Source organism: Melospiza georgiana, chromosome Z, assembly GCF_028018845.1.
Source record: "Melospiza georgiana isolate bMelGeo1 chromosome Z, bMelGeo1.pri, whole genome shotgun sequence".
Classification (NCBI taxonomy): domain Eukaryota; kingdom Metazoa; phylum Chordata; class Aves; order Passeriformes; family Passerellidae; genus Melospiza; species Melospiza georgiana.
The window spans coordinates 37,013,973-37,030,783 of NC_080465.1; the positions used below are offsets into that span (position 1 = coordinate 37,013,973).

General features: G+C 36.5%; 1 protein-coding gene across 37 annotated transcripts in view; it reads left to right on the top strand.

The window, feature by feature from the left end:
- Positions 1 to 16,811, top strand: part of PTPRD (protein tyrosine phosphatase receptor type D) — a 1,169,657-nt gene that overhangs the window by 876,404 nt on the left and 276,442 nt on the right. For all 37 annotated transcript variants that reach the window (XM_058043168.1, XM_058043170.1, XM_058043166.1 and 34 more), the window contains one exon: positions 10,221 to 10,388. In XM_058043168.1, coding sequence (XP_057899151.1) covers positions 10,304 to 10,388 — 85 coding nt within the window. In that variant the 5' untranslated portion in view covers positions 10,221 to 10,303. The remainder of the gene's footprint in view (positions 1 to 10,220; positions 10,389 to 16,811) is intronic.

Genomic DNA, 16,811 nt, shown 5'->3' on the forward strand with positions numbered 1-16,811 from the left:
CTTCCAGGTATTATAAATAGTTTTGTTTTATGTTCTAAAAAAAAAGAATTGATGTATTCTGAGTCCTTAAAAGTCCTGAAATACTTTAATGTGATTGTCTGAAGGCTTAAAGTTACTGTCTACCTCTGTAATGTCAGTCTATGGTATTTTTTACAAAATGTGGGGGTAAAATTCTAAAATGTTTTTTGAAAGCCACTGGTATGAACTTTTTAATATTTTATTAGACTCAATGTTTTCTCGGTTGGATTAGTAATGAAACTAATTCCTCACATTCATTAGTTCATTAGTTTAATTTCTTCGTGGCTAAATATGAAGTATTGTGTAGCTGAAGGATAAACTCTTTATTTAGTTTGAATCTCACAGCAGTATGTTTACCGATTACTACTTTCCATATAGAAATTCTGGAAGTGAAAAAGCAGAGGGAAAATGCGGAAGTCCTGGAAGCCTTTGTGTATGAGGCATGTCTGAAAGGCAGAGAGGTTATCTCTTCTATTTCTATCTTTTCTTACCAATTTGAACTCTGCAGATCAGTTCTTTTTGTAATTGTGTGTGTGTCTGTGTACATAAGTGTGTATTTGTGTACATTCTTAAACATTTGCTTTACTGGATGCTAAGTGTATTGTTTTAGCTGATATCTGCATTTTTTATTCCTTCTGATGCTGAGATTATGAAAGGTACTCAAAATCTGAGTGACAGGGAGCTGCAATCTCAGACACCATCTTCTGTGTTTTCTCATCTATGTATTTTTTATGAAAGATGACAAACATAACTAGGATAATAACCTTCCTTTTGTGTCATATCTTCAGTCAGTTTCTTTTTTATGACTTTTTACTGTTCATTTAGAAGACAAACTATGAGTAGTACCTGCAGTTGGTTATTTCACCAATTTAATCTACTGTAATATTTCTTTCTCTGATTTTTCTTGCTCATTTATGAAAGAAAAGGCAACAGATTGCTTGTTTCAGAAACTGTGTCATGTTCATAAGCAGTGAGAGAGATAATTGAGCATATATATGAACAACTGGTATGCAGGAGGTTCTTTAGCAGGATAAAACTGCTCCAGTATATGCACAGAAAACCAGTTTTTGGTAAATGTGGCCCCTCTCTGTAACATAGCCTCGTCACTGTACTGTTGGTATATATGGTGTATAAGTTGCAGAGATATTTCCACAGCTGTATACAGTTATAATTTAATTAGTTTTTCTCATCCCCTTTATGAAAATAATGTTCATTATTGTTGGGTGGTAGCACATGCTCTCACTTTCTTACTGAAAACTGACAAAAAGAAGGTGAAGAATCTGCAATGTCAGTATGCAATTAACACTTAGGTTAGAAATTACCAGCTTGTTCCTAAGGCCAGCATATTTGTAAGAATCAACTCACAGCTAGTTTTTCATTAATATTATCAACCCAAAAAAGATGAAGCTGGGAAGCTGTGGCAGGACTTAGATTTGAAACATTCTTGCTGAAATATTTCCTGAGAAGAATATAAACCCAGTGTAGAATGTATGGAAAATACATAATTGCATTTTAATCTATTTTAGTACTCTGTAACAGAGTTGTAAGAGGATGAACCACAGGCCTAAGAGGGATTTTTTATTGTCATGTTCTTGTAGCTAAGACATATGAGTGCCAAGCTGCCTGGGCAAAACAGGCAATGAATGAAAGCTGTGGGTATGGGAGCTGCACCATCAAAGTGCAAAGAAAATCTTAAAGTAAAAAATGAGAAAAGAGTACAGGTTAATGCTTTGTGCCGTCTCTGGTTGTTTAATGTTTGGTAATAGGTTTCACAGAGGAAATCTTTTGTTGATCTCAGTTGGCTTTCACCAGATCAAGAGGATTAAACTTTCTACTTCTCACTTCCCATTTGAAGGGGATTGAGCACCTGAAATGCCAGTTCAGATGGCCCTACTAAGCCACTTGTTTCTTCCTATTACAGATAAATATATAGTAGTTAATGAGGTCTGTAAAGAAAAACATGCTATGAATCATGCTGTCTGGCTGATGATTTCATCATTTTATTTGAAATCAAACTGGCTTGTCAATATTATGACATTAGTTTGGTGTCTAAAATACACCGATTCACTTGGTACTTTCCTTAGTAAGGAAATTTCAGCAGTAAAATATCTGTAGGTTGTTATTGCCTTTTAACTCTCTTCTCAGAGCTTATAACATTATTTTTACTTTTTCTCTGACTGTAGTAAAAGATGCATTGTATTACAAAGACACTCTGCAGTTGTCATCTTTTTTCCAAAAGAAAACCTGTGAAAAGCCATGCACAATTATGCCAAATCTTAGTATGGGAAATGCATAGTCCTTCTATAGCTTCAGGAAGTTTTTGTCTTTTATTACCAAATAATTTTATAATGCCAACTACTTCTGAAAAATAACCATTTCAGCTCTCCATCTCTTCCTCTAATGCAATTGTATTGCCATCAGCAACATTATAATAAAGTGCAGTAAGGCTAAACTAGCTGCAGCTGGATTGCTGTCCTGTGTGTACTGCAAATTCTCTGTCTCAGTCAGTCATGCTTCAATCTGATTAGCCAATAAGTATATTGGACAGTTTTGAAGCAAAACCATTAAGTGAAAAGGACAAAGAAAAGCTATTAAAAAAGAAATTGCAGAGAATGGAGAAAAAATGCATTGTAATACTGAAGTTATATTTTATTTCTTAGCTCCAAACTTGGAAATATATTTCTAGTTTTATCTTAGTATCTGCGATACCTGGTATGCTTCAACCATGCCTGATCCTAAAGGCGAGGAGTAACCTGAATTTTTGCCAATAGCCCTACTGAAAAAGATACAGGAAGGGCAAAATTCCCCTGAAAATAAGATGGCTGTTCAGATATAAGCTGTACTAACATGTCTGTGTCATGTGCATAGCAGTGGAGCTGTAGAATCATTCTTGTTGCTAGGTCATCCACATAGCTAGCTCTGTGGAGAAGCAGGCCACAGACAGATGCTGCCTCTGTGGTCTGACAACTCAGCTTCTCATGGTACATGCTAGCTGCTCTTGGTAGTTCTGCTTTTTTGTAAGACTGCTGGGAAGATGTGCTTGGAAGCTGGTGTTGGAGACCCTTTTCCTGGGAGTGTTGGGTGAGTATGTGGTATACAGGATAGTGGCTCTAAGAATGTTTTTGTTTGTGGCTCATGTAGTCATAGATTTAGCCTTTTCTAAGAGGTGGTAGTTGCGCAGTTCCAGTGTTGTTCAAGTAATGTAACAGACAGTGAAAGACTAACAAACTGTGTATGGCAAATACCCCAGTACTAATTATATGTTCTTTCAGTTTTTGTTATTTTGAGGCAAACAAGACAAAAATCAGTCTGTAAATGTTTTTGCTTAAACGCAGTCGTTGTATTGTTCTTAAACCAGATTTCAGAGGAAACAATTAATATAATCATAGCATCCAGAATAACTTATGTTGGAAAAGACATTTGAAATTGAGTCCAACTGTTAATGTAACACTAAGTCCATCATTAAACCATGTCCCTAATCACTGTGTTTCCAAGTCTTTTGAGTATCTCCTAGGCTGGCAACTAAACCAACTTCTCAAGGAAGACTGTTCCAATCCTTAGCCTGAAATCCATACTGAGGTGTCTAGAATCATCTTACTATGGATTCAGTTCAGTGAAAAAAATTTCTTAGTATCCATTCAAAACTTCCCCTTGCAGAACTCAAGACAGTTTTATTCTTGCTGTGTTGAGAAGAGCCTGATTGCCCAGCTGGCTGCAACCTCCTGTCAGGCAGTTGTAGAGACAATAAGGTCTGCCCTGTGCCTCCCTTTCTGCAGGCTAAACAGCGCCAGCTCCCTGAGCTGCTCCTCATAGGACTTGTGCTCCAGACCCTTCCCCAGCTCCACTGCCCTTCTCTGGACATGCTCCAGCACTTCCATGTCTTCCTTGTAGTGAGAGACCCAGAACTGAGCACAGTATTTGAGGTGTGGCCTCACCAGCGCTGAGTACAGGGAACAATCCCTGCCCTGCTCCTGCTGGCCACACCATTGCTGGCACAGGCCAGGATGCCATTGGCCTTCTTGGCCACCTGGGCACTGCTGGCTCACGCTCAGCTGCTGTCACCAGCACCCCCAGGGCCTTTTCCTGTGGCAGCTTTGCAGCCACTCTGCCCCAGCCTGTGGCACTGCCTGGGGTTGCTGTGACCCAAGGGCAGGGCCCAGCACTGGGCCTTGTTGAGCCTCACACCACTGGGCTCGGCCCATGATCCAGCCTGCACAGATCCCTCTGCAGAGCCTTCCTGCCCTCCAAAGATCAACAGTCAACAATGGCACCCAATTTGTTGTTGTCTGTGAATTTACTAAGAGTGTGTTTGACCCCCTCATCCAAATCATCAGTAAAGATATAGAACAGGACTTGCCCAGTATTGATTCCTGGAGGACACCATTAGTGTGTGACCTGGTGATTCTAGACACCTTAGTGTGGATTTCACCTTGCTTCTCTTCTGTCGCTGAAGAAAGAATAAAATAACAGCAAAGCCTAGATACTTTAGCCTTTTTATTTTTTGGTAAGCTGATGCTCTTTTTTCCCTTTTCTGTCTATCTTTCTGTCTTCTTGGATGTTTGTTTTGGTTTGTTTTGTTGGGTTTTTTTTTAATTTCTTCCTTTTTTGTTTGCTTGGTTTGGGGTTTTGTTTGTTTTTTGTTTGTTAGGGTTTTGTTTGGTTTTTTTTTTTTTTGTAGGCCTGTTGATTTTTATTTTAGCAAGTGTCAGAATAGAGTTAGCTTTCTTTAATATGTGCAAAGTCAGAGCTGGAATATTTTAGGGTAATGTATGCAAGTAATGTACAAGGAGTCAAGACGGGGGTATTGTCAGAGTTTGTGTTTATTCAGGCAAGAAGTCAGTCTTAGGGGAAGATGTTTCATTTGTCTGCTTAATATCTGTGGCTTTGTAACAGAGTTTAAGTTATTTCCATAGATTCTCAACAATACATGGCTTTAATATCCACAGACAGATAACATGGCATGCTTTTCTCATCTAGCAAGACTATTTCCAGCTCAGCACTTCAGCCATCTCCATCACAAAGTTTACTTCTTGAGCTATTATTTGGAGGCACCAAGTTAAGAAGTCAGGCAGTGTTCTAATGATTTGTTTCTGCATCATGTTCTGCATAAGAAAAGTTCCTATGATCTGAAGAAGTGACTAAGATGGTGGAAGTTGGTAAGCATTGAGACACCTGTCAGCTTACAATTGGTATTTTAATCCCTGATTTAGAATTGAACTGAAGCTGTATTAACATCAGGCTAGGCAAGGTTTTGCTGTGTGGTTTAAGATTCCATATGAACATAAGTCTTTTTGTAAGCAAAAAACCAGAAACCTTTAACAACTTTCTATATGAGAAAGACATCGCAGTGATGTGATTTCAAGGTACCTTGCTGTTGTTGAGTTGATTTATTCACTAAACAGTTTAATCTATTTCATCAGTTACCAAAAAATCTACTCTGTTTTTCAGGGTAACAAAGGAATCTTTGTTGAAGTTTAAAATAGAATTACAATGTAGAATCAGATTGATATATTGTTTTATACAGGCAAAATACCACCTAGCACTGCAATTCATTTGTGCTTTTATAGTGATGTAGTTCAAAAGCTTGCATGACATCAGAAACCTGCTGTTTTAGGATGGGTGCTCATTCATCTTGGAATAACTGTAACTGAGAAATTCAGCAATGATAGACAAGCAATAGGGTGAATTGTCATCCAGAGACAGATAAGACTAAACTTTTGAACACTCACCACAGCTGTCCTTTCAGATTTCCTTAATTGTGTATTTTGGATTTTTTAAGACTAAAAGCATAATGAAACATGGAACTTTTCCAGCAGGTTGACTATGAAAACATTTATCATGTTCAGTCAGTAAAAGTGCAAGCAAAATGTGTAACTTATGCTTTTGCCAGTTGCCCTTATTGCTTTGAAAAATAAATTTAATTCTCTTTAAAAGACATTATTTTACCCAGAGGTGTTTCTGAATTGATTTTGATTAAAGAGCTTATGAGAATTTATTTTAGGCATTATTTTATATTCTTTCTGGTAATGATTCAGCTGTCAGTTAGGTTTTTGAAGCCAAGATTTTTCCATGAAATTTTTAGATTTTATTTTTAAGGAGGGGTCATGATTGATATGCAAATACAGGAAGTATTTACACCCTTTCCATCACTAGTTCTAGGAATATTTTAAATTAATTTTTTGTATTTCTTGTCTTCCATTTCCATGGTATTAAAAATGTGGCTTGGAAATGGGTGTAATTCAGGATGTAATGAATGAAGTGTAAAAACTGAATTTCAGCACTGTCTTCTGTTTTAATCTTTGCTTCCATGTTTTCTTAGAGAAACATTTTTGGTTTTTGTTTTTGGATTTTTTTGCTTTATTTGTTGGTGTTTTTTTGTTTGTGTTTTTTTGTTTGTTTTGGTTTTTTTTTTTTTTTTTTATATATAAGGTGTATCCAGTTACTTTCCTATGGGGGAAAATATGGGGTTTCTATGAGAAATCCTTGGGATAAACCAGAGATGACCATGAACTAAAATCATATCTCTAAATAATTTAACACTTTGGAAAAGTTGAACCAGAAATCCTGTTTGTAGCACAAATGAACTCTCATCCCTTCATATTCCCTTTCTTCTAAAATTTTTTAAGTTACTGTTTGCTTCATTATTTTTGTCAATGTGGCTCCCTACCTGTGTTATGAGTTCTTTTGTGTCTGTGTTCAAGGCTTTTCTGACAACTCTTCCCTGCTGTGCTGAATTTCCTTGTGAGCAAGCATTTAAATTCACATTCCAGCATGGAAAAACAAGTTGATAAAAAACCAAAAAAGCCAACCAACCAGTGTTTACTTTTTTGGTTTGGTTTCTAAAATTTGCCCCCAGGTGTGCATTTCCTATAACTGTCTTGAAGCAGGAGCCATCTTGTGAGTACCATGATAGTACCTAAAAGATTATTTTTGCCACTAAGGTAAACAGACTGCAGGGAAGCATTTCAGTGTTCAGATGTTTCATTCACCCAGTTGATCCTTTTGAGGATAATTGGTGCACGTGCCCATGCCCTGGTACTATCAGCTGCTGTGCTCCTGCTGAGGAGAATTCTTTTTTGCCTCTGTGTTGAACACTCTGGAGAGCTGCACATCTGCACTTTTACTGATCCTATTAATAGATACTGTTAATCAGGGAAAATCTATCCTCTTACTTACTTGTGTATTATTGTTGGATATATTATCTAGTTTTGTAGATAGCTCTTTTAGAGATATTGAAAGAGTAATTTCCAATAGAGTTATCGGAAGAGTCATTTCTGATTATTTAATACAGCAGTTTTACAGAACTTTACCTAAAATAATAACAGCTTTTATTAAAGCTTCATAAAGAGAAATTTTCCAAAGAATTATTGACCTCTCTGTAGTTATTGTGATCATCTGCCAAGGTGAAATGCCGTCTTTCTGCCCTGGTGCAGTGTGAATGTTGTAATAGGGGCTTCTAAGTGAGTTCCTCACTAAGGATTAATTCTGCAAGGCAAGTATTGTTCCGCTGATGACAAGGCTAGTGTAACGTGGTGCTGCAAATGCTGTTTGTGTTTTCACTGTCATTGATACCACATTCAGGACATAACAAACCATCATCAGGAGGAAATAGAAAAGGAAAGGAACCTAATTTGATTTTAGGAATTAATAATTCTTTAGATGAGTCTTTCACTTTGGAACTACTGAGATGGCTTGATGTGGAAGTTGATAGTTGTCTTGGTAATTTCATTTAGTCCTTTTAAGGAATTGCATCTTCATGTTAGTTTTAACAAATAAGCCTATATGCTACGTGATATATCATTGTTGATACAGTTGTCAGTAGTAGGTTCTGAAGATTGTTTTCCTTGTGGGTAAAGCAGACTTTTTTGGAGAGCCTTGGTATTACCTGAATGTCTCTTGGCTTGCTTCTCTCAATATACCAGCCCATCACCTGCTTGCCTCCATTAACAGGGTATCTTCAACTTGAAAGATAAATCAACCACCATCTTTAGTCTAGTGCTTATGTTTCCCTGAGCTAGAATATTGGAAGTTTATTTGAAGGCCCAGGCAGGTAAGAAGGGAGAACAAGCAACAAGCAAAGAGTGTCCTGGAAACCTTGGTATGTTTATCAGCTTAGCTAAAGCCATGCCTGTTGGAAACATGAAAGAAAGGGAATACTGAGGGCTTTCATTTCATGACCTGATTGATAATGAATATTACCTTCAAAGCAGACACAGAGTGCAGTATTCTCAAGTGGTTGTATGTGCATTTAGAATGAGAGAGTAAAATAAGGTTTCACAAAAAAAAAAAAAAAAAAAAAAAAAAAAAAGACAAGAAAAAGCTATAGAAAAAGCTATATTCTCAACCCTTTGGCAAGTAATCTTAATCTTGGCAAATAATCTTATCTGCCAAGTTTTGTGAAACATCCCTTCATTTGCAGACTGCTTGTAGAGGATGTGTGCAGATTCATATATCAGGACCATAAAGTTTTTAAAATTCCTTTTTTCCCCAGGCAGACAGTTATATTTATCCTGTTAGCTACCACATTTAATATTTTGATGGGAGTGCTTGAAATGTATGAAAATAATGTGCCCCAGTGCCCCGATTAAAAAAACTGTTGTATAAAATAAGTACTTTTGTGGTCACCATTTTCCCCCCCCTTCTCTACTCCCTTTATTAATTTTCAGTATTGTAGTATTGTTTCCTCTCTGCTTCTGCGCCTGAAAGGAGTAAGGGAGTACTTAGGACCCACCATATTTCTCTGGTCACCTTCACATATCAGCTAGTATGGCTGTGTACTAATGAAAAAATAGTTTTGTTTTTAAGTGAGCTGCCTGTAGAGATAGTTCAGGGCTCCTCTGTAACTCCTGCATTCCAGAAGAAGCAAAATAAAAATCACCTTTTCCTTGAAAGTGCGTTTCATGCATCTCCATCTCTGTGATAGCATTGGAATCATTGCACAGCAGTTGGCTCTGATACGCTTGCACAGACACAAATTGAGTCCGACAGGACTGGTGTCTCATGGACTTTGCTGTCATTTGAAATGCTGGCATGAAGATGGTAGCGATGAAAGGGGAGAGCTGGTGCCTTTAGCATTTTGCCTATGAAGATTTCTTAGGCTTCTATTTTTTGATAGCAGTCGCTGATTCAAAAGATAGTTCTACAAAAGAGATTTGTAACATAGTGTAAGATTTCTACCAGCTGCTCATGTCTTTTCTTCCTTGAGTAAATTCTTTTGAGCATTTCTCTGTACTGAAAATGGGCTCTTTATGCCACCCACAAAACTCTAAGATCTATTTAGTGGAATAATAATTAGTATACTTTTTTCTCTGCCCTCTTGGTTTTCATCTTTACTGCATGGAAGCCATTTGTGTGGTAATGAAGAGGGTAGAATCAAATTTAAAAAGCCTATATGTTGCTGATCCTTCAGAAAGTATAATTGCATGTCATGTTATTTTAGTGCCAATGTCACGCTGCTTAGGGAGATCTCTAGTATTTCCTGACGAAGGAGGAAAAATTTTTTATATTCCTTAATTTCTGTTCATGTGGCATATTTGGACAAGGATGAAACACTGTTTTTTCAAGTCAGGTACTTGAGCTGTAGTTCTACCAGTGTATCATATTCAATTACACATTGTAATAAATTAGATGGATTGAATTGAGATCTCAGCCCTTTATTCAATGCCAGATTTCTGTTTTTCTATTAGGCATAATTCAGATATGTGCAGGAAATCACAACAGGAATTTTAACCTTTGAAAGTTGCTGAACAATGCAATATGTTAATAATAGGTTCTGAAGTGGATTTTGTGGTGTTTTTCTTACCAGATGCCAGGGCATCAGCTCCCTGTTGCCATGTGGATTTGTTATGGATATCTAAGCTGCTTTGATTATCTTTTTGCAGCATGAGTTCCAGTGATGTCCTAAATCTTGTCATACTAGTTTCTTTGGTTTAGGACATGCTGTAGTTCTAACTAAAGATTCAGGATGTGACAGTTACTTGATTATGTGGTAAAGGACACTAAGAAATGTGTTGTAACACATTTACTGTGTCTTGGATCTTCTTGTACATACCAGTAGCTTGAAATTAATTATGTTTCTTCCCCTTTCTGCCTTACCCTTTTGTCTTTTGAAATTGTTTTGCCTCAAATTGTGAATACATAAAAAAAAGAAAAGAAAAAAACTCTAGTCTGTTTTTGCTAATTGTATTTTTATCTTTTCACAGGCTCTGAAAATACTTCATCTGAAATTTCAGACTGGACAGACTCGCAGTGGCTTCTAAGCCAGTGAGAACAAGGCTGCCAAAGCATGCTGGTGCCACGCTGTCGGATGATGCACGTAGTCAGGCCAGTGGTGGTGCTCCTGTGCTTGCTGCTCTGTGCTGATGCTGAAAGTAAGTGTATTATTCATTTATGCTTAGGTCTTGGCCATCACACGTGGTTTTGTTTTCAGCTGGTGGCCACTAAGAGTCTCGGAATGAGTTTCCTTTTGAGTGATTCTTCCAAAACTTTCAGGTCCTCTCTAGATCACAACCAGTATTTGAAAAAGATTGTTTATGCAACTTCCTTACTATATCTTCTTCTTAATGCCCCTTTTCTTAAGCATGAAGTGGTTCATGTAAGATGGTGAACACCACTGTCACAAAGTTACGCAGTCAAAACAAAAACCAGCCTTGCTCACTAGACATTGGTCAAATACCTTAAATATATCTGTCATTCTTTGAATATTTCTATCTTAACATTGATTAAGAATAAAAAGACATCCCCCTCCCAATTAATATCCCGTCCAATTAAAATTCCCATCCCTTTGTAAGTGCTACAACAACTGTTCTAATGTATTATTTCCGGCAGCTGTCACAGAGTACAGTATCCAAACAAATCAAGAAGAACTGACAGCTTAGTGGCTGGCCTAAACATGTGACAATTCAGTGAGGAAATGCACCTATGTTTACTTGTACTGAGGGGAAACTGCTCGAGTTTGGTCAATTAGGTTATCTATTAATGGAAAGATAATATCTTCTTTTTAATTAGGAAATCATTAGGTCTGCCTTGTTTACATGTGTTCCTTCTCCCAGCTGTCCTTTGGCTTCTTCCACAAGTAATGTGCAAATGAGAAAAGCCATTTGCTTTCCACCTGTTGATCTGCAGGTTTACTGCAAGCTGATTGTTACCACTGGCTACAAGCTGACTGCTAACATTCACTTGGTTGAGGGATATTTTCCTACTTTTCTAGTAGTTCCTGACTCTATGCAGACGCATGACCCATCAATAACTTTGTTTCAGCTCTGTCTTTAGAAAACTTCTGTGTTTTTTCACACGTGTGGTAAATTAAGTAGAAACACAGAGTAATAGAATCAGGTTTAGTAAGGCTAGATTAATCAGTTTTCAATAAATGCATACAAAAGATTTCTTCATCACCCCACTTATCACCTGCACTACAGGTATGCAGAGTCACAGCAGTAAAAGAGACTCCAAAATTTTTCAGTTTCATGCATAATAAGCTTTCCTTCTTTTAAGTGCAGATCTGTGAAAGTGAAGTAAATGGAGGAAAAAAAGGACAAAACATACATGTTTGTTGTGTACTGACAGCTGAGATTCTTTGGCCCCTTTCCAGTTAGATAATGACCAGCTGGGATGATTGTGTCTAAGGTGAAGCCAAGGACATTTTAACACTTTAGCCAGCAAATAATTAATTGGGAAGTGGGCCCATATGTTGGACAGTTTTGCAGTTGTTGTATTCCACTTATTTTAAAAGTTGCACAAAGATTAGTTTTTTGTGCATAAGGAGCACAAAGATTAGTTTTTTGTGATAGTTTCTCTCAGAATGAGATTATGATTTTCAAGTATTTAATATGCACCACCTTTTAAGTTGTGTAAATAATTATATACATAGATGCAAATGGTATACATTATATGGTATTAATTAAATTGTGTGTCATATATATGTTTATGTGACTCCGCTTAATATTGCATTTATAGTGTGAGTGTTAAGTTAATGTTCTTCTATTTTACTAATTTCTTTGAGGGTCATGATATAGTCACATTTTCATCTTACACATAGTACTTTATTTGGGACACACACAGAATCTCCACAGACATAGTTATTTTATGGCCTGGGTGAGACAGGACAGCGCCTGTGAGCGTGGTGTATGCAGACACACAGAAAGATGTGTCTTCATCTAGGATTAGCCCTCCTTGCCTGAAGAAAAGTTCCTGCTGTGCTGGAGTTGGCTCTGCCCTCTGCTCCTGCTCATACTCTTGTTCCTGTTTTGTCTTGCACTTTCTAGAAGGGGCCAGACCCCACTTTGACCTAGTGCTTTTCTTGAAATTCTTCACAAAGAGTGGCAGGACCACATTTCTTCATTTTAATGGGAAGAGGACACAGAAGGTGAGACAAAGGGAACAAAAAATTTGTTGTTTTTTTCTCTGTCACCCTCTAAAGGCTATATGCTTTCCTTTTTTTTTTTTTTTTGCCATTATTCTCCTGTTGCTAACATCAAGACACTGCAGAAAAGTGTCAATGTTTAGTGTCTAAACATTGACGCTACATTGTAAACTTTGTAGAGTAGTTGTAAATGGGTAAAGAACTCGTGCTCTTCCAGTCTCACTGTCAAATCACTGTGTGTGGGACTCCTAGCGCCAAGTAGCAAGCCAGCTTAATGCTACTGAACTGGTTCCCAGTGGTGGTCCTTAGTGCTTTTTGGTTTACATACAACCTTCACAGTTGAGAGAGGGAGGAAATGGGATACCTTTATTTCTCTTCATCATTGTGAAAGACCCCACACTCTCTAATGTGTTGGTGTGGGCTGATAAATGTAACGTGTCAACAAGTATATGTGCAAACTATATATTATTCTTTTAATCCAGAAACTAAATTTAGATTGACTGAGAATAGTAAGCAAAATTAAAAGGTGGCAAAGCTACCTTCGCTCTTTTTTACCTTTTGATGTTAGTAAGAATGTGATAGTTGTAAATACAAGAAGTGAAAATCTCAAGTATTACAAGTATTTTTAGATGTCTTCTTTTATATTTGGCATTTGCAGGTTCAGTGTACACTAAGAAGGAGTAAAACACATTTTCACTAAAATTTTCAGTAAAACACATTGTTCATTAGTCTTTATTGAGGAGCAGCAATCTGCTAGTCTACAGTGTTTTTCATTGGATGGGATGTTCTCAGTGGTGTAGATGGCATTGCTTCACCACAGCTTCTGAGAGATTAGTAATACAGTTTTGTCATAACATAAGTACTGGGTTTTTTCATGTTGATTTAAATGAACAGTAACTATCCAGAGGCTATATGCAGGTTCATCTGTTTAATAACAATGCATATATGTTTCAGGGATTCCTACATAGCATATTTCTTTAAGAACTATCAAATATGGTACATTATTATGTGTTTCTGATCTTGCCAAGGGTCACTGAGCTCACTTAACCACTAAGCTCAAAGAAAGATAGGAAATATAAATTTCTTCTAAAGTGTTATTCCTGGTCTTTCCTGGTATTCCAGTTTTTGAAAAATAAGGAATTTAATTTGTATTAGTAGAATCAAATATTTTTCTGCAGATAGTCTGCATCCTGCTTTTTGGTATTTGAGTTGATTCTTGTGCGTCCTGTTCCTTTTCCACCCTGAGAAAGGCCTGACCACACCAGCATTTCAGAATTCTCTGCTGCATTAACTGCTGCATTAATTCTCTGCAGTAACTTTGTTTAATGCTCTTCCTTCATTCTTGGTTACATAGCTTCTGCTCTGACGTTTTTGTTTTGTTACTTCTTTAGAAATGTTTTAGAAGAGAAGCAAAAATTCTCTTTTCCTTCAGCAGAAGTGTTTGCAGCTTATTGTAAAAAGGCAAACAGAAATATTTATTAAAAACAATGCATTTGCTGTAATATTGCTTCTATTCCCAGTTGTTAGAAATGTGAGTAATGCTTAGCTTGTTCTTTGGCTTCTAATGCATATTGTGACAGTTACCATCATGCAGGGAACCACTGTCCCATCATATCTCTAGGCCAGGATCAGTTGTGACAGGACAAAGATTACTTATAACAGATGTTGGGGCAATTGAGACAAATTCTTGTTTAATAGGATGTAAAGACAGTAATTTAGTGTTAGTGAAACCATTTTTTCCTCTGTATATTTTTCTCATTTTTTGAAAAAAAAATTGCTTTTTATGGAACATGTGTGTTTTTCCCTACTAATACCACTCTTTCTCTTTAAAAACTTTTTGTGTGCATCTACTATCTGAAACACATTCATGCAGTACATACTGAATTTTCTTTTCTCTAAGCACTTGTCTGTAAGAGTAAACTACCCCCCAGATCTTTCAAAGTGATTAAATTACAGAAAGCAGTTGTGTTATAGTAAGTCTTACAGGTGGACATACATGGTTCACAGTAAAAACCCCCATGTTCCAGAGTAAGGTCCTAAATGCTATGTGCTGTGAAGCCCAATCTGGAAATTATTTACTTTTTTGTACATGTACATTTGATAGTTAGTGAATTTTTTCAGAATAAATTAGATTTAAACTCTGATATCTTTCAACAGGTAATTTCAATTAATTGCTTTCAAGATTGGGCAGTAAAAAAAATTAAAGATAAAATCTTTCTGTTCTTTATTGGTAATTTTTTACAGTATCATTTGTCTTTATATTAGTGCTGATAGCATGCACTATATGTAAGATACAGCCCTTTCATTATATTGCTGTGTTGTTTTTTTTTTTTTTTAATAATGGTGATGTATTCAAAAAGGTTGAACTATAAGCTGAGGATTTTTTTGGGGGAAAAAAGGTTCCAATTTTCTTTTATATTCTTTTTGGTTTTTTTCAGGAATTTTGATATCCTCTCTTCAGCCCAACCTTAGGACGTTTTTCAGTTGATTTGATGAAAATTAGTATATACTGTTGCAAGAGTAATTTTACATTAGACTTGTTAAATATGATATTACACATGTCAAGTAAATCAGCCATCAGTTAAAGTTTTAGTTTTAGGGGAAAGTGGGGCACTTAGTCATACCCAACCATCCTAGATGCACTCATTTTGCTCTGCAGCAAAGTGACAGCTTTGGAATAAATCTGATAGTTGAGATTAAGAGTCAGGGAAAATGAAAATATTATACCATCATTCCAAACATACTGACTTAGCTGCAGAAACTACAGGTAATAAAGCTCTTTGCATGAGCCAGGGTTTATCCAACCCTTATTTTTCAAATCCTTGCATTAATGCAAATTTGAATAATTTAGTTCCAGCAGTAGCCATAACTACCACCATATCTATTTAACCTGGTATAAATTACCAACCGCAAAATTATGAGCTGCTTGAGAAATAAAATTTTTCAGTTAAAATAATTTTTAAGAATATGTTTTGGTTATCTCTGTAAATCTGTACATAAGAAAGCACTTTGAAATGCAATATGAACAAAAGATTTGTGTGTATTTTGTAAGGTGTAGATTCAGGATTAAATCATCAGGGTTTTGAACTTCAGAACGAATTGAAGAAAATTTCAGAATGGTTCTTCTGAACATTTTTCTGTCTACATCTCTGGTCCTCTGAAGATTGTTGCTGTGTCTCTTTCAGAGCTGTTTAGTGCGGTTTTCAGAGCTGTTGTTACTTCAGGTAGTTGTAAACCCCTACCTGCCTAAAGCAGAGCGCTGAACAGAGCTGAGTTGCAAGCTTGGGAATCTGAGAAGCATTAAGGCCTGGCAGCTTTGTGTGTGTCTGACTGTGGAGGCAGTGAAGTTCCCCAAGTAAAAAAAGCCTTTATATTTTGATTTTTTTTTGAGTATGTATAAAACCAGAGTCAGAAGATTCAGAGTCTCAAATCTTCCCAGACACCCAAAAAATCTAGATATGAGAAATGTATGTTAATGGCCTTACAGTGTTGGACAAACCCACATGATTTAGATTAATGTTATCTGTTAAGAGCAAGTGTTTTTGGAGAAACTACAGTGTGGGTAGTTATCTCACTATGTAATTCCCTGCAGCATCAGTAATGACCACTGGCAGATAAAGGAATGTGAGTCATTAATATTCCTGTGTCAGAATTGGCAGCGAATTCCAGTGTGTCTGCTAGATTGCTTAGGAACATGTCTGCATACTTCAAAAGTTTACTAGAGGTGCATACCATAGTCTCAGTGTAGGAAGGCTCTTAGGGAAAACGGAAGAAGAAACACTGGTAGAGGAATTTTAGAAGTTTTTTTAGGTTATATTCATACAGCACAACAACTGCTGTGGTGTTTTATAGTATTTTTACCCCCTGTCTGAAGCTTAACTCTCACTGGCTGAAATGGAGATAAAATGTTGAGTTGCATCTTCTGTTTCAGTAGTGAATTTCTGACAACACTTTTAGAAAATGAAAAATATCTGGATGTGTACAGAAAGGTCACAATTCACTTTTGTCCACTGTATATTTCAGTAAACTCCCTCCCCCAAAAATAACATATGGATAGAACGATTCTGGCTTAATCAGTGTCTGCTTGAACCTATATTTGTTCAAAACAATTAGGCAAATATTTTTAATTTAATCCTTTCTGATTCTTGTGGATATGCACAATATTTTAAATAAATTTTTGATAATACAAATTAATTTGAAAATTGTTAATTTATTTTAATGCTTCCTTCTAAAGGAAGTTATGTGGAGAACAAAGTTACACCTGACTTTAAATTGCTATAAAATAGGTTTAAACATCAAGTTGCGTCCAGATTGCTACTGTGGCTTTCACTGAATTACAGAAAACTGTATGGTATGTGTTATGAAAAAAGTGAGGGTAGAATTTTGTCTGTTGATTACAAACTTCATGTTACATACCTGAGGAGAATATGTT